Below are 18,703 nucleotides of genomic sequence, written 5' to 3' on the forward strand. Positions count from 1 at the left end.
CAATTACTTTGTTGCCGTGATAACTTAAGGATAACTTAAGAACGGCTGAAGGAATCTTAGTCAACCATGGTGCAGGTATGTATAATGAGGTAAAGATGAATGTATTACATTTTGGGGGCATGAGGTCAAATGTCAAAGATCAGAGGTCATGTTAAGTAAAAATTATGTTTCCACGCCAATTTGTGAGCGAGTGATGGGATTTTGAGCAAATTTGGTATAAGTTATATATGATGCAAAGATGAACTGATTGGATTATGGCATCAATAGTTTTGAGGTCATGTCAGGTAAAAATGTGATAACTTGAGAACAGCTGAATGGATTTAAATCAAACTTGGTACAAGTATTATAATGTAATAATGTGGGCGGAGGCATATTGGTCGACGTTGACGTCGAAGAGTGTTCTAGTTTACTTCTAAAATGTGATTGCATGATATGAAAACGATTGATGCAGCAAAATGCACCTTTATGAATGAATTTTTTTTTTTTCCCTCAAATGAGGCCTCGGTTTATTAACATTTGTTTCTCATGAATGTTAACTTTTGTGTCCGCAGCGCTGGAAGCATCTGTGTATGCCAGTGTTTGAGTCCCATGTCGAATTCTACAGACGAGGCCTGGACGAGGTTCACGATTGTCCTCGTGACTTGGAGTGTAATGCTGTCAGTGCTTCACACTCAATCATTCCACACTCGGCTACGCACTCGCCCATCAGTTCATTTTGTAAGGAGACACGAATGTGAGGTTCGCGAGCCTGAAAGGAGAACTTTTTTTGTTTCCTTTGGTGAGTGTCCTCTGGCAGGATGAGCAGGAAGATGAGACGGACGTGTACTGTAAGGGTGTCTTCATTTTGAGAAGCATTTGCACAGCCGTTTCTACCACTTTTGGTGTTCATGACCGATAGTGTTCTGATTTGGTTTTTTTGCCCTGCCCGTGCTGCCATTCTTTAATTTCTTTGACAAACACGTGGAGATTGTAGGTGGAAGGACGAACCATGACGACTAGGAAGTTGTTTGCCAGTTTAAGCCATTTAGCAGCTTTTTTGGCGCCTCTTGAAATCTTTTCTTTTTTTTTCTTTCTTTTTTTGTGTGCAACATTTCAGGGACCACATCATAGGTATTTTTTTTGCTCTTATGGGAAGCTTTGCTTTCCCTCTCCCTCTTCCCTCTCCCCCTCCCAGTTTCTCTTCCCGAGGGAAATGTTGCATTGAGATTTGGATATTTTTTTATCTTTATTTTACACATTAATTTTCCTGAGAGTAATACATCGGTTGTCCTGGTGGGAACGAGGATGAAGAAGTTGCCATCGATGCATATAATTTTTTGTCCAAACGTTTTTGGTTGTAGTTATCGTGAGTCATTTGTTAATTGAGGGATAATGTAATTTGACCATTTGCAATGAGCTGCACCAAAAATGGGGAGAGGTGGCAGTGACACTCCGTAACTCTTTACTTCTCATGTTATTTAGCATGCATATTTTGGTGAGATTGCTTTAGTGTTTTTTTTTTTTTTCGTTAAATATCCACTATCAAAGTGAAGTTGTAGTTTGTTTTTTTAAATATCAAACATGTAGATAGACAAATTCGGGGATTGCTTAAAATATATTGCTGGCAGACTTCGACATGGAGATATTGAATTGTCAGACAAACGATCAGGAAAGGTGGGCTTGTTTCGGATGACTTGCCGCTATAGCTCTAAGTATGCACAGATGCGTGCGCGCTTTACTTGGTTCTGAGCGTTGCTGCATTCAAATGGAATCCATTTGGATTTGGTTCAATTGTGTTGAGTACGTTTGGGTGTGAACCGGCTTCATTCCACTCTTTGCAGTGCCACATTGTCTACAATGACTGCACAAAGGACTCGCTTTGCGCTTGTCGAGGCAACACTTTCTGCCATGACAGAGTGGGAAGCACCTTGCCCGTCTCACTTTTTTCTCTTTAACAAAACGATCAAACACTAGGTGTTTGGAAGCAGTGTTTAACGTGATGGGTTTTCATTCCACATATTTTCATCTTTGTATTTTGCTCCCCCTCCCCCCTACACCCCCATCCCTCACCCCCCCCCCCCCTCCCTTCTCTACCCACTGTACATATCTATTTGTTGTAAAGGAAGTTGTAGTTTATTTGCTTTATTTTTTTTTTTTTTGGCTCCATTTTTCACTAAAAGGACAGCCTCTCTGGTACTGTTTTCTTATTCAGATATATGGTATTTTGTTCACTGGGTTTGGCGTTGCAGGTACCCTCTCTGCCTGTTCTTTGGGAGGATTGAAAGCACCCATTGGTGCCTTATTTTTCCCAAAGCTCTGTTTTGGAGCAAGGTTGTGGTACTTTTAAAACTAGTATATGGGACACCATAGAGGTAATAAAATGGTTTGTCCCATTTAGGATTGCAGTTTAGCACTGCTTGTTTGTGCTGGTCACATGGCTTCATTCTGGTGGACTGTTGTAAAGAATTGAGGAAAACTTCCTGGGCTTCTGCAAGTGGACATGGCTGTGGATGTCTGATCCAATCTTTCAGGCATTGAAAGCTTCATCCTTTTTAAAGCATTGAAAGTTTGGGGGAAAAATAGGGGGGAAAAAACCCCGAAAATACTTTTTTGCAAAATATTTTCATAACTTGCTGGAAAAGATGTTCAGAATATTTATAACACCCAAAATGTATAGTTTTTGAAATATGGTTCACAATTAAAGAGAGAGGGGGAGGAATACCAAATATAAAATACTCTACATAGTCGTTGAAAAGATGAAGTGAGGCTGAGAAAAACGATCCACTTGGAGGTATAATGCTCCAAAAAATACCTGCAGTTGCAATGAAATCTGCAATTTTTGATGTGACTTTCGATTAGCACCGTGATAACTATGTATAGCAAACACAAATCCAAAGCAACATTTGCAGAGCTTAATAGGCATGATGGTGCCATGCTGATAGCACAAATGTTCTGGTTGATGGGTTCAACCTGTTGTGTGGTTGAGGTTAGACTGAAAAAACACTAAATACGACTGAGGTGAGTGACATGAAAGCAGTGATTATATTTAGTGAGTATCAAAACTATTAAGATAAGAAGGAAAAGAGGTTGTAAAGAAGAATTGAATGAACAATGAGGAAGGAAGTGGCTGGGTGTGAAAGACTATGGGAAGAATGTTTGACTATGCAAGAGGATGGATGGATGGATGGGTGGGTACGAAAGAGGTTGGATGGATGGATGGATGGGACGGCTGGTTTATGAGAGAGGATGGACGGATGGCTGGGTTACGAAAGAGGATGGAAGGATGGCTGGGTTACGAAAGAGGATGGACGGATGGCTGGGTTACGAAAGAGGATGGACGGATGGCTGGGTTACGAAAGAGGATGGACGGATGGCTGGGTTACGAAAGAGGATGGACGGATGGCTGGGTTATGAAAGAGGATGGACGGATGGCTGGGTTACGAAAGAGGATGGACGGATGGCTGGGTTACGAAAGAGGATGGACGGATGGCTGGGTTATGAAAGAGGATGGACGGATGGCTGGGTTACGAAAGAGGATGGACGGATGGCTGGGTTACGAAAGAGGATGGACGGATGGCTGGGTACTAAAGATTATGGATGGATGGATGTGTATGAAAGAGGAGAAAAACAAGGGGCGGGGTTGCAATAGATCCATCTGAGATAGATTGGTGATTTGATCTTTATTTCACTGCATTTTTCCCCTCAAATGGAATTGTCATTTTCTTCTTCCAGGTGAGATTGAATTAATGAGAGATTGAAAATAAATTCAGATTCTTTAAATGGTCCCATTTTATGTAAAAACAAACAAACAAAAACCTTGCTTACAGTATCAATTGCAAATATCTTCACATTTGAAATTGCAAGTTGCAGTTAAAGAGGTGTACAAGCCAAGTATAGTGCCAGATTTGATTCCAATTGCTTTTCATGCCCTTTGGCATTGCTTTTCTTGCTTAATAAAAAAATTTTGAGCATCTTAAAGAAAAAAATGTTTATCTGATTTGACCAGATTTCCATTGCTATGTTAACCATCTGGAGAAAGCTTTTCAATTCTGAAGTAGTGCTTGCATTACTGCAGCACAAGGATGGGGGGTACATCTTTTGTCGTGATTTCAAAGCAGCACCATCGTGTGACTTGTTGGTGTTAAACAAGTTTTAATATCGCATTGATTTTGAAGTTTTCTCTTGCAGAATTTTTTCTTGGAGTCTATTGCAATTGAAACTATAAGCATTGCTATACTCAAATACACAAGTGTTTGTAGGTGTAGGAAGGTCAGCAAGTTAATACCTCAAACTTGGAGGGTGGGGAGGAGTGAGAGAGGGACTCGAACAGGTTAAAAAAAAAAAAATTTAAGTTCAGGAATCATCGTGCCGGACTCTGGGGGAGGTGGGTGGGAGCAATTAAAAAAAAAAAATTATCAAATATTTGTGGACCATCATTGGTATATTTTTCAAATTCATTTCTGAAATTATTTATTTGGATCAAATCGATCTTGCTGGTTGAAGGTGGAACAAGACATGGTTGCCAGTGGTGAGTGTGAAACAAAGGAATGGCTGGTTTGTGCTGGTGCAAAGTTAAAACGATATAAATTTGAACAGATTTTATTTTTGGAAGGAAATTAACATTTGAAAAAGTTTGCAACACTGAAAACTTGTACAAAGTCAATTTTGTAGCAGAAACATGAGTACTGGAGCTTCTTTCAAACGTGTACAAATCTAAAGATAAACAACTGATAGTTTATTCTGTATTGCTAACTTTGGAAAAGACAACATCCAAATGTATGGTAATTTGTTTTCAAATTATGAAGTCTGCGGAGTTGTCAGTCTCAACATCATGTTGTCTTGTTCACATGTTGAGGATTTTTTGGTTGTAATTGGAATTGCACTGCAAAGAGAAATTAGCATTTCAAAGCCTGTGATTTCAAACTGTTGTGCAATCTCAGCCTTGGAGCAGGCTTTTGTTGAAGGCGGAATCATTTGATCTCGGTGATGTGGAATGTGCAAAATAGTCGCAAATGAGAGTTTGCATGGCTGTGAAAGTGAGTAAAATCTGTTCGGAAGGGAAATTCTCCTGTTGACACTTGGTGTCAAGTGATCATTGGTCATCCAGTTTGTAATTGGTTTCAGTGGTTTGTCATAGTTTTTGAAGTCAAAGTTTATTTGTCCCGGTGTCCATGTTCTTTTCACATTGCTGATGGAGTCGAAGGATTTACTCATGGCTATAAAGTCTTTGCAACTGAGTCCATGAGGGAATTTTATTTATTTATTTTTGTACACTTTGTACACTTTGTACTCTTTGCTTGAAACTAAAACCTTGTTGTTTTTCCACACTGGTACAAACTGCAAAAGGTTGGTTCCTCTGCTTGATGTATGACCTGAGCCTGAGTGATTCATCAATTGAAGGCTCATTTGGATCCTTTTAACAGATTGAATTTGTTCGGTAAATCAAAGTTCTGTATTCCTTTTTTCAACGATCACTTTTACCCTTAATGCAATAATTAATATTCTGTGAGAACATGGCATGAAGTTCTCTTCAGTTTCCTGAAGTTAACATAAATGTTCGAAATCCTTGGAATACGCTCGATCAAAATGAATCTTGACATGATCATTTAAGTGGAGAAATGGACTAAAGAATGTGAATGCTGTTGTTCAGTTTTTATCAGGGTGGTTCAAGGTTAATGTGGACTTGTGGGTGAACATGTTAAAATATCTGGTCTGATTTATTTATTTTTTGGCAGATGGTTCTTACTCTAAGTTATACAGGATGGAGTGCCAATGCTCCTCAAAGCATTCTGGTTAAATATAGGAGCTAGTTAAAGATGGCATTCTGGTTAAAACAAGAAAGCAGCCTATGGCTCTACTGTTCCTGAGGACACAAAGAAGGCCCATAAAATGGTTTAATGGAGGTCAACATTGTCACTTGCACTGTGGAACAGAGCTGTATCAATAAGTTATTTCGAAAGAACAAACCAGCTAAAATTTACAGGGGAATGTCAATTTGGTGATGTTTTGTGAGTTTCGTTGGTGCATAAGAGTTAAAAAAAAAAAAAGGCCTTAAGTTTGGTGCTGTCTTGAGCATTCTCGTATGCAACCAACTGTTGTCCTACAAGAAGATATGAAACTTGTTGGAGAGATTATTTTGGAGAAGAGCAAGATCAGTATTTGTGAAATTGCAGAAGAATTGTCCGCATTGATCTGGAAACTGAGTACCAAAGGACATTCATTGTCTCTGATCAAAAGGCAACTCGTGTGACCATTCTAACAAAACTGGAATGCTGCCATTCTTTCTGGAATAAGTGGAAGGAGTTTATTTCTTGAAGATGGACATGCAGTGGGACCTGAGTCCCATCATTTCACACCAAAGTCAGTGATCCTGCAGAGTAGATATCCTTGTCTCTCCAACCAAAAAACATTAAAGGATCGTCTGGAGAACTTTAGACCAGTATTTTGGGACTTTAATGGTTGGATTTGTGAGGAATTTCTTGCACAATGGGAAAACCACCAATGCACCCATACTAGAGTTGTACATTGAAAAGAGATGAGCAATACACTGATGGTAGCTACGTGTGCTGTCTTGAAACATGACTTTACTGCCTATTTGCTGTATTTTTTGGCGTACAAGTCGATTTGGAATGCAGGTCGAATTGGCTAATTTTCCCATTTTTCTTTTCCTTCATTGATAGATAAGTCTATTTGGAGTACAAGACGAAGCTATATCAACTACACTAGTTAGCAAAACTCAGTCAGTCAGAACAAAATAGGTTTTAATTCTTCCCCAGGCTCAATGCATCGCTGTCTCCGTACTTCCAGTGTCGTATTGATGACACTGGAAGTACGACACTATCATGTAGAGGTGAAGTGTTTAAAACTAGAGTTCATAGAACACCTTACCCCATGCAGTGTTGAAGTTTATAATTCAAATGACGTAAAATGATTATTTTAAAGGTAGTAAAAAAAAATATATCCAGTAGTTTAGCGCTGTTGTTCCAGAGTCTTCTACACAACCTATTTAACATGTCCAAGTACTGCAAAACTAGGTTTTTGGAAGCAATAAGAAGGCAATTTGTGTTCTACAGTGTTTGACTATCATACTAAAATACGCAATTTGGTATCGTACTCAAATACCCGGAGGGAGCAGATGTTTCTTGTGCAATTAAATTGAAATAAAATAGATTGTAAAGGTCGTATAATAAATGAATTTTGGAAGTTTCCCACCGTTAATGTAGAGGCTATTGCACCACCATATTTAACACGTTACATGACTTCTTCGTGCCTATTGTTTGTGGCCTTTGTCCATAAAAACAGTAAGTTTCTTGTTTGGAATTATGCCCCCGCCCCCAAAGGTGGCCGGAGGCATTGTTTTTGGGGCGAAACCTAGTTTTTTTCTCAGCAACCACATGTCCAATTGAGATACAACTTTCAGGGTAGGAGTGAAACCCATGCAGAATGTTTTTATGATAATTGTGATGTCATCGGTCACGTGGTGTGACAGCCATCTTTGATTAAACGCAAATAATTAAAAAATTATTTCTCGGAAACTGCTGAATGGAAATTTTTTTAACTTGGCACATTGTCGAGTACTCCCAATGGAGAACAAAATCATGATAATGATAGAGGTGAAGTGGTACACCAACTAAAAAATGGTTTAATCGAATTCCTTATCCTAAAATCTGAAATTGCATCCACATGATCTATGACCCATTTGTATTGAAATATTATATTTATGACGTCATATGGCACACGGTTTCGCAGCCATATTGGATTTAACCTAAAACCTTAAACACCCTCTCCCAAACCACCAAATCGTTTCTCACAACTTTACACGTGTCGTTGACTCGGCATGACAATTAAAAGATCATGAAAACATCATTGGTCACATGGTGTGGCAGCCATATTGGGTGGAAGGAAAATATTAAATAATTATATCTCTGAAACAGCTTACCTTATCGATGCGAAATTTTACAAATGCAACACCACTTTTGCATTTAGTTTGAAAATGTGGATGTCATAGGTCACGTGGCTTGGCAGCCATCTTGGATTGAAAAATGAACCTTATCCGATCAACACGAAACTTCACAAGCGTGATCCCTTACCCATACATATGCAGAGTGTACATTTTCTACGATCGTATGTCACGTGGTGTGGCAGCCATATTAGCTTGAAAGCCGATATTTTTTTTTAATCCCTTCTCTGAAACAGCTTCACCGATTGATGTTAAACCTGTGATGGCTGGTGAAAATGTGATACTTGAAAACAGCTGAAGGGATTTAAATCAAACTTCTTTGTTTTTACGATAGTGAACGAGGGCATCTACCCGTTGTGGGACCATGCGGAGGCATATTGGCGACGGTCGCATTGCTCTAGTTTTGAATTTTGTTTGACTGCCAGACAGGGAAACGGAGAGGATGAAATTATCTCGCTCATCTCGGTGCATGCACGATCGGGATGAATACATAGCTAAAGTACTGCTAAACTACAGGTTTGTTTTCCAATTCATGGTCAAAATATAATGTTCACTTGAAATTAAGTTGGTCCTTGATTATATACTGAAGTTTGTGAATGGCCGATGGACAGGCAGACAGAAGAGACCTAATTGCTTAACCCCACTTTTCCCTTCGCGTGTACTGGGTAACAAGCGACGGAATCATTATCAGCACAGTTTTAAACACTATACGAGTCGATTCTGCGTGCAAGTCAAGGCCTGGACTTCTGGGGGGGTTAAACGTATTGACCTGTACACCAAAAAATACGGTATGCTCACACAAACGCAGCAAAAGTGAGCACGACCCGAGTTGGGATTGGTTTCAAAGTTCAAAATCATTCCACATAGTGAAGACTTGTCACCATGTGTTTTTCATTGGGTAGCTTTAAGTTCACCAATGAGGAAGTTGTCAAAGCATGTCCTGAAATGGCTGTGTATCAGTCTCAGCGATTTCTGTGCATATGGCAGGTGCTACCATGTAAAAGGGGAAACTATTTCGTATCGGTGGCTTACCTTGCAATAGTGGAGGTTTCATTGATTTATATGTATCTTTTTGATTTTCAAGAATGTCCACCTCAATCTTCAACTGCCTTTATATTTTAACCACAGTAGAAAAATTGGTTTGTCCAAATAACCTTCAATTTGGTTACTTTTACATATGTAGGTTACTTGTATGTTTTCAACACACCATTTCCTCCCCAGGTGATGCCTCGCACTTGAAGTGTTTCTCACTCTTTGCAAACCTGCTGGTCAGGGCTTCATGGGAATGTTAAAGCTCCAATTGATTTTGCTGGTATACCTATGGAACTTTACAGCTTTGTAGTGGTGTTGCCTTCCCACTGCATTTAGCTGTGTTTTTAACCAGGTATGTACGAGGTATTTTGCTGTTGTTGTGTCCACTGATTAGAACACCGATCTGAGATACAGCACTCTGAATCCCCCCCCTCGTCCTGCTAAACTTGAAGGTGCTGTTGTTAAATTGAAGCTTTGCCTCTGTTCCACAGCTCGATGTGCTACTTGGCTGTTTTTTTATTTGGGGGGGGTGGGGGGGGGGGTTGGGAGGGGTTGGGCGGCAATCCTGCTTCTGCTGTTGAGCATTGCACCAATACTGAAGTGGTGCATGAGCGCAAGCGTGTCGACACACACACACACACACACACACACTTATTTTATTTTTGCTGTGTACTGCAAATATTCTGTGACTGCTTTATGAGAAGGCGTTATCCTGTTGCTTTTGCAGAGAGCTGTGTTGCAAGCTTTGCAGCACACATGATCATACAAGATGCATTTTCCCACACCAGATACAGATACATAAAGTGAGTATGATACCAGAATACTGATGTGCAGCATCGGTCATTTTGTACCGTAATAACTGTGAAAATGCAGTTGTCCACAAACTTTCATTGGCTTCTATGTTTGAATGAGGCTTCAAACAATTGGGTAGGTGTGGGGGTTTTCAGGTATGGTTGAGTGTGAGTGTCATAAAATGTTATGCTTATCCTGTATGAGTCTGAGCTTTTGTTATTAGTCCCCTACCGGTGTACACCGGAGGGGGACCATAGGTTTGCACTTCGTCACTCCGTCTGTCCGTCCGTCACGCAAAGAACAGTTTTCCAGACTTTTTTTTCTAAACTCTTAATGCTAATGATTTCAAACTTGGTACATGGTTTCATCATGATAAGTTACAGATCAAGTTCGAACTTCACGACGTTTCGATCATTTTTGACAAAGTCATGGCACTTTGAACTTTGGTAATTTCCCCAACAGTTTTCTGGACGACAGACTGCCGGTAGGGGACATGTATTGCAGCGCAATACTCAGAATGCTTATTAGTCCCCTACCGGTGTACACCGGAGGGGACTATAGGTTTGCACGCCGTCCCTCCGTCCGTCAGTCCGTCACGCAAAGAACAGTTTTCCGGACTTCTTTTCTAAATGCTTAATGCTAATGATTTCAAACTTGGCACATGGTTTCCTCATGATAAGTTACAGGTCAAGTTCGAACTTCACGTCGTTTCGATCATTTTTGACAAAGTTATGGCACTTCGAACTTTGGGAATTCTGATAATTCTGATGATCCTTAACTCAGTGCCATTTTAAGTTTTAATTTCCTTTAAAAACCATTTTCTCTGCAATAATAGGACCGATTGAGATCAAATTTTCACCGTAGGGGGTACTTGGTCTGCAGAATATTTTAATCGTAATTATGACGTCACAGGTCACGTCGTTCGGCCGCCATATTGTTTTTCGTGAAAACACGAAAACCCCTTTTTCTCTGCAACGGCTGAACAGATCGAGGCCAAACTTTGCAGGCAGAATCGCATACCCATGACGAACAAAAACGTCAGCGAGCATGACGTCATGCGTCACATGGTTTCAGAGTTATGACGTTTTTAAGCATGAACCTTTAAAACCGAGCTCCTCCCTCATTTTTGATCCAATCGAGGGGAAACTTCACAGATCTGTTCAGCATGTCGGTCTACTAAAATGTCATTTTGGAATTTGCGATAGGGCACGTGGTTTGGCAGATATCGTTAATTAAACGAATTTTTTTTTTTTTTAAATGGATAGCTCTTGTTTATTCTAGAGTTCTCCTCAAGCCGCACCGCGCGCCCTCAGCCTCGTCTAGCGAACGTCAAAAGTGCGACAGCGTGCGCTTTCGGGAGGGGCGGAGCCAAGCCGAGCAACATATATATCTATATATACATATCGATCATTGATCGTGAACCAGAAAATATAAGAAATTACTGATATTTAGCGACTCGAAAGGTTCTTTATCAACAACTTATTTTTGTCGTGCTTCTGCTGACCTGTCTGCAAGGTGTATAAATCGAAGTCCCGAGTGCGAATCACAGGTGAGCCCGTCCTGATGTAATTAGCGATTGGGAACGATTCAGAACCTGTGGGTAAATAACCCTTGGTAATTTCCCCAACAGTTTTCCGGACGACAGACTGCCGGTAGGGGACATGTATTGCAGCGCAATACTCAGAATGCTTGTTCTTAAAGGGATGATGCTAATGAGCAAAGATACAAAAACTCCTGCAAAGGATCAATAATTCGCTGTTATTAGTTGAAGGAAAAGCAGTATCTCTTTGTATCATTACAAAATCTGTCAAGTGGCAGATGGTAGTTTCCTTCAAAATTTGCAGAATTCCCCCTTCCCACCCTCACCTCCCATTAAGCTTTTGTTGGTCTTGCATTTCAGTAATCCTTCATTGTGTAATGTGTAGTGTGTGATTTATAATGTGTAATGATGGCCACAAACTGAGGTAATAATTTGCACGCCCTTGTTTATTTTCCTCAAACTTTTAATGTGGCACTCTGCCACAAATATTGACTCATGAAAAGCAAAATGGTAATTCTTGATCACAAAATGTCAGCTAACTTTCCATTATATATACTATGAGAGCCGTTTGTCTGTGTCGCCATTTTTCTCAGATGGCTGAATGGATCTTCGTCAATCTTTGAGGTTCATCAGTGAGTGTCGACGAGTGTTTGAAGAAAAAACAATGAATAAAACTTATATATATATTTTTATTATTTATTTACTAATTTATTTTAATTGCTCTATAATGCACAAGCCTTTGTAGCTTGTAGCTTTGTAGTTTGTAGCTATGTAAAAGGTAATATTAAATGATCCTGACCCCATTCTTTGGTGGGTGTGGAGAAGTGTTTTTGCCACCCACAAAAAATAGAAAAAAAGCCCAATTGATTTCTTCAAAATGCTAACAGGATCAGAACAGTACCGGGCAAACCCCATACTCCTGCTAGTACTATGCATTGTAGAGCGACCAGTATCTGTGATCCCGATCGTGCTGGAGATGAACTCCCCTGGCCTGCCGAGCGGTTGGGAGGCCGTGAGGGGATTGAATCCAGAGTAACCAAAACGGAAACGTGTTCACCTTGCACTTGACAATTTGGGTAAATGTGCACTTGCTCAATTAAAATATGCTGGAGTACAAATAAACTGAAATTGAGCAAAATTTTATTTAACAGGTTCAATAAATGGAGGATGGGGAATGCAAGAACAAGGGAGTTAAAGAATAATGGTTGTGGGGGAGACTCACGCTTGTTACTAAAACAAAGATTGTCTTGCTTTACTTGATATTAAATTTTATTCACACAGACACACGTGGTTAGAAGGATAGACGGGTGAGAGGAAAAAGAAAAGAAGATGGATGGTGCACTGAACTTCGACTCGCAACATGGTGTGGTTCACTGATCTGGACGTGCTGATCTGTGAGGGCTGTTGTGCAAGAAATAGAGCTGCTGCGTCTTGCACGCTGAGGAGCCAGGCTTGAACTCTCGTCATAATGCATCATAAAAAATAAAAACCTTAACCCCATGATTGAAGTGCAGCACAGAGCAAATGACTCGCTCTCTCTCTCTCTCTCTCATGCAACTGTTTATCTCCATGTTCTGTGCAGCCGTTCTTCCACTACCCTGTTCATATTCCCTGAATTCTAAACCTGGTTGTCCCAGACACGCACAAGCCAACCAACTGATGCGTGATCGGCCAAATGACATTATGCAGGTTGAATCATGTGCTGTGAAGGCCATTGATCATTATCTTCCCAGATAAATGGTCAGAGTTCAAAACCGACTGGCCAAACCTTCCCTAAGTCAGCCAATGTTCGTGCCACTGGCCACTTCATGACCCACACAGAGCATCATGTGGAATAAGTCACTCCAAACAGATCTGCACTGGATTGAACTCTTGAAGGGGTGGGGATATACATATTTTTTTGTGTACAAAGTCTAGGCTCGTGGAAGAGCTAGAACACAAACCGGATCAAGACATAACAGAACAAAAGTAACAGCAGAAAGAGAGTGGGGGCAGCACTGACATCATGGTAGGGGACAAAGTATACTGAGACAGCCAAACAAGGGATGTGGATAAGAATGAGAGGTAGAGGATGATGCAGGAGGGTTGATCCGATGGATACAGAAGCAAAACACTGAGGGCGGAAAAACTGGAAAGTCAGGGGGAGAGTGGTAAGTGAAAAGATTGCACATTTAATAGTAAAACAACCAAGGATTTAAGGGAATGGATCGGTGCTATCTCTGGTGATGTTAATTGGGTTAATTGAACGACAGCTTATCTAACAGAGTTCAGACTCTGTTCGCAATGACGCACTCAGTTCAGACTTCAGACCCTAGGAATGCTTGGCTTTCACTTCCTTTGCATTGCGCTCACTGCACCACATGCAAAAATGCAGGCACAGAGCTCACACTGACAGACCAACATGAAAACCATACAAGTCCATGTTTAAATGGTATACAGATCTCACCTTTGACAATTAACCAGAAATTAAAAATAAAGTTTTCTGAACTCCAATGACTACTCTGTTATCGTTCCAGCCCGTTCCTGGACAGCCTTATGACAACTTTGAAAAAGGTTCCTGACCACTGTTTTAGGGTGTACATAGATGGAAAATGTAAAATAGGTGTTTGCAGTGGAGGTGAGATGATGGCTGGACTCTGCTAATTACTGATCTATCTATGATGTGTCGAATGATTGCATTTGGGAGCATATCGACACCCGGTATTGGGAAACGTGAGCAAAATCACGGACAGTAAGTACAAGCATGTGGAACAATGAAAAATGTTTACACCGCTCCATGACGTCATCGCTGGGCACTGGAGGGGGCCTGGCAATGACGCGGGCTGAAAGGGAGTACTCGGTTTTCACTCCGGTTTCTTGTTTGAAGGACACCGCTCCTTTCCTATGCCATCTCCAGGCGCTGCACAAAGTCATTGCCGGGCACTGAAGGGGGCTCGGCAATGACGCACGCTGAAAGGGAGTACTCAGTTTTCACTCTGGTTGTTTGTTTTCTTGTTTGTCCGGGCGATATCTCAGCCATCATTTGAGCGAGGAAGCTGAAATTTGGGCACAATAGTGAGTAAGTATTGTCAAAAACGATATTTTTTGTTTCTTTATAAATCCATTAATTGATTCGTTAATTATTATCGATTAACTAAGTACTTATACAAGTACAGATACATTCAAAGTACACCGCCCCCATGCCAAATAAATAAATATCCTCCAGCGCGGCATTGCTGGGGTGCCTTCAGACCCTGGCAATACTGCCATACAGCTCAGAGACTGGATTGGGAGGGAGAGGTGAACAATAATTATTTGATTAATTGCATAATTAAAATTAATAAAAGATGATCATAAAATATTTTCTTAATCAATTGGCTAATAGCATAACGAAACCACGAGTGCTTCATCCGAATAAGTATCTTTTAGAAATTTAATTAAACCAGTCATTAAGGTAATAGGAATATTAAATAATTCATTGATTAATCAACAATAATTAATTGATTAAATTGTTAATCAATAAATCAAAAATATCCTTTGTAGCCACATCACTTGGTCACTGTCGTGTCCAAATATCAGCTTCCTCGCTCAAAAGGTGCCTGAGATATTGGCCAGATGAGAAAAAAAATGAATAAATGATTAATAATGAAAAGAAACAAATAATAATCAATTTTTTTTTTAAATATTTAATCAATTGGCTAAGAATACAGAAACAGCCATCATTTCATCCGAATCTGTAACTTTAAAAAAATTAATGAATTGAGTCATTAATCAAATAATTAATTGATTAATCAATAAATCAAAAATACCCTTCGCAGCCAAATCACTTGGTCAGTGGCATGTCCAAATATCAGCTTCCGAGCTCAAAATGTGCCTGAGATATTGCCCAGATGAGAGAAAATAAATAAATGATTAATAATGGAAATGAATAAATAAATAATCATAAAAAATTAAATAATTAAACAATTGGCTAATATAATACATAAACCACCACCATTTCATCCGAATCTGCAACTTTAAAAAAATGAATAAATTTTGTAATTAATTGAACAATTGATTAATTGATAAATCAATAAATCAGAAATAGCCTTTGCAGCCAAATCACTTGGTCATTGGCATGTCCAAATATCAGCTTCCTAATGGAAAAGGTGCCTGAGATAATGCCTAGAAGAGAAAGGAAATGTATAAGTACTTAATTAATCGCTAATAATTAAATAACTAATCAATTCATTGATGAATCAAAAAACAAACAAGTACAGATACATTCAAAGTACACTGCCCCCATGCCAAATAATTAAATATCCTCCAGCGCGGCATTCCCGGGGCGCCCGGCAATACCGCCATGCATGTCATGGAGACTGTATTTGGGGGGGAGAGGTGCCCAATATTTGATTGTTTAATTGCATAATTAAAATCAATAAAAGATTGTCATAAAATATTTTCTTAATCCATTGGCTAATATCAAAAATAAACCACCAGTGCTTCATCTGAAGATGTAACTTTTGGAAATTTAATTAAATAAGGCATTAATGAAAAAATAATTAATTCATATATTAATGCTCTTTATTTATTATATTTCTTATTATATTCTTATATTTATTATATTCTTTATTCATATATTATATTAATGCTCTTTATTCATATATTAATGCTCTCTTCATATATTAATGCATTTTAGCTCTTTCACGAGCCTCGATCTTGTATACAAAAAAAAAAAAAAAATCAATAATTAATCGGTTAATTGATTAATCAATAAATTCAAAATAACCTGTACAGACAAATGACTTTTTTTTTTCTTTTTTTTGTATACAAGATCGAGGCTCATGAAAGAGCGAACATTAATCACACAGAAAGACAAACCGACACATAAAACATATAACATCGGGAGCGGTAGACAAGATGGGGAGAGAGGGAAGGACACAAACACAACATTTGAGAGCAGGGACTGAGAGACATGGAGACATCGAGAGATCTGTGGGAGGGAGGGCTTTGGCGGGGGGGGGGGGGAGAGGCATGGGAAGGGGGGAGGGAGGCATGGGAAGGGGGGGAGGGGGTGAGAGAGGTATAAAACATATGGACACTGCCAGGACTTCCAGGCAAGAAGTTGGAATTTCAAACAAGGTGGATCTGGGGTGAATTACCGGGGGTAGAAAAGATCAAGGTTTTGGATGGGGGAAGATAAGTGATGGTGGTGAACAGCTGTTTTAAAGACCTGGAGGGAGGAGTGGGATTGAAGGGAGTGTGGGAGTTTGTTCCAGAGGCAGGAGAAAAGAGGAATGAAAGAGTGAAGGTGAGCAGAGAGTCGAGATTTCGGCAGTTTAACCATCAGAGGGTTGCTGGCAGATCTTGTGCGACCTGTAGGAATATTTGGGGGACAGAGCACAGAGAGAGCTGGGGGAGCAAGGCCGGAGAGGAGTCTGTAGAAGACAGAAAGACCACCTACCTGCCTGCGGTGTGAGTGAAAGGCCCTCAGAGATAGCTTCATCGCGGGAGATTCCATTGATTCTGAAAGCTTTGGTTTCAACAGCGTGAAGCCGAGCTAGGTGTGAGGCAGGAGCACCGGCCCATAGGGGAGAACAATATTCCATTGAGCTGCGGATGAAAGCCTTGTATGTGGTGAGGAGCTCAGGTGTGCCAAGGAAGGACTTCGCATGACGGAGGATGCCCAGTCGGCGACTGGCTTTGGAGGCCAGCTTGGAAATGTGGTTTTCCCAAGAAAGATCATGGCAGATAGTGAGACCCAAAAGCTTGAGTGACAGAACTTCTTGGAGAGGATTGTTGAGAAAGTAGATGGGAGGGTTGTCCAATCGATCTTTTCGGAGAGACATAGTAAGAGTGTGAGATTTGTCAGGATTGAAAGACATATTCCACTTGTTTGACCAGTCTGTGATTTTGTCCAGGTCTTCAGAGAGTGAGGAGGCTGCAGACTGCCGATCTGAGGGAAGAGGATTGGAGCGGCAGAGAGTGGTCATCAGCAAAGAGATAGAGAGGATTTTCCAGAGAGTCGGAGAGATCATTGATAGAGACCAGAAAAAGCACAGGGCCCAGAACACTGCCTTGGGGAACTCCAGCCTGAACAGGAAGGGGAGATGAGAGAAATCCATTCAGGGCCACACGTTGACGATGACCAGAGAGGAAGTCCGCAAGCCATGCATGGAGAGCTGGGTGCCAGACCGTATTGAAGGCATGTGATATGTCAAGGGAGACAGCTCTGATTTCCTGTTTGGCATTGAGGACCTCCATCCATTATTGAGACAGCAGAAGCAGCATGTCCAGAGTAGAGTGACCTGGTCTGAAACGAAATTGATGATCAGAGATCAAGCCATTGGAGAAGAGGAAAGATTTCATATCCGAAGCAATGATGGATTCCATTACTTTGCTGATAATTGGGAGCAGGCTGATTGGTCTGTAGTTGCAAGGATCTGTTTTTGCACCTTTTTTGTGTAAAGCGGTAATGTTTGCTGATTTCCAGGATGCTGGCAGATGACCTTGAGCAAAAGAGAGGGTGAAAAGAACAAAGAGAGGGTGAGATAGAGCGGCAGAGCAGGATTTTAGGACCCGTGGGCTGATGCCGTCTGGTCCAGTTGCAGAATCAGAGTCGAGGTTAGACAAAATACTCCTCCACCTTGTCAGGAGAGAAGGACGAGCAGTTGGGTTCGACTGGGAAAGGTGGGAACAGAGAGAGATGGGTTTGGGACTAAAGATTTTGAGGCAAACAGAGTTGAGGCATTCGGCTTTGTCATGTGCGATGTCAACTGTGTAGCCATTTGAGGTGATAGAGGGGGAACAAACACCAGAAACGGATTTGACTAGATGCCACCAGGATTTGGAGGAAGGAGACAGGTTTGAGAGTTCGTTCTTGAGTGTGGAGAGATAGTGCTTCCTGGCACTCCTGGGGGTAGACACACACTTGTTCCGAGCTTGGTTGAAGGAACTGAGATTGCCTTCAGTTGGATTAGCCTTCCAAGAGGCAAAGGCAAGTTGTTTCAGGGCAACTGCTTCACCACAAGATTCAGTGTACCATGGACGGGAGGAAGGGTAGGATTTAAAACGTTAGACAAAGAGTATTATGTCCGGGGTAGAAGGGAAAAAACTAAGAGCCAAGCAAAACATGATGTAGGGGACTTAAGTTAACAAACACCGATGGGGGTACAAGGCCACACACGTGGAGCAGAACACGATTAATTAATTACGAGTTACAGTAAATTCAAACCAAAACTAACTATAAACAAACAATAACGCATGGACGATAAAATAACGAGTTGAAATTTGACAAACACACAAATGAAAAAATAACCGCTTTGGATGCCCGGAGAGAACCAAGCTTCAAGGTCGAAAGCTTCAACAACTAGGCCGCGTGGCACGAAATACTCGACTATTTTATACAGGTATGAAATATTAACACCGATTAATCTTCCGAG

General features: G+C 40.6%; 1 protein-coding gene across 8 annotated transcripts in view; it reads left to right on the top strand.

The window, feature by feature from the left end:
• Positions 1 to 13,796, top strand: part of LOC137437893 (sodium- and chloride-dependent creatine transporter 1) — a 112,216-nt gene extending 98,420 nt beyond the window's left edge. For 3 of the 8 annotated variants that reach the window (XM_078766317.1, XM_068132603.2, XM_068132604.2), the window contains one exon: positions 552 to 2,389. In XM_078766317.1, coding sequence (XP_078622443.1) covers positions 552 to 737 — 186 coding nt within the window. In that variant the 3' untranslated portion in view covers positions 738 to 2,389. Of the gene's footprint in view, positions 1 to 551; positions 2,390 to 9,160; positions 9,324 to 9,698; positions 9,775 to 11,896; positions 11,936 to 12,584 lie in introns of those variants that run through there. The other 5 variants (XM_078766320.1, XM_078766318.1, XM_078766321.1 and 2 more) reach the window with 3 other exon arrangements.
• The last annotated feature ends 4,907 nt before the right edge of the window (positions 13,797 to 18,703 follow it).

The sequence above is a fragment of the Myxine glutinosa genome, chromosome 12, assembly GCF_964187855.1.
Source record: "Myxine glutinosa chromosome 12, kmMyxGlut1.1, whole genome shotgun sequence".
NCBI classification, from domain to species: Eukaryota; Metazoa; Chordata; class Myxini; order Myxiniformes; family Myxinidae; genus Myxine; species Myxine glutinosa.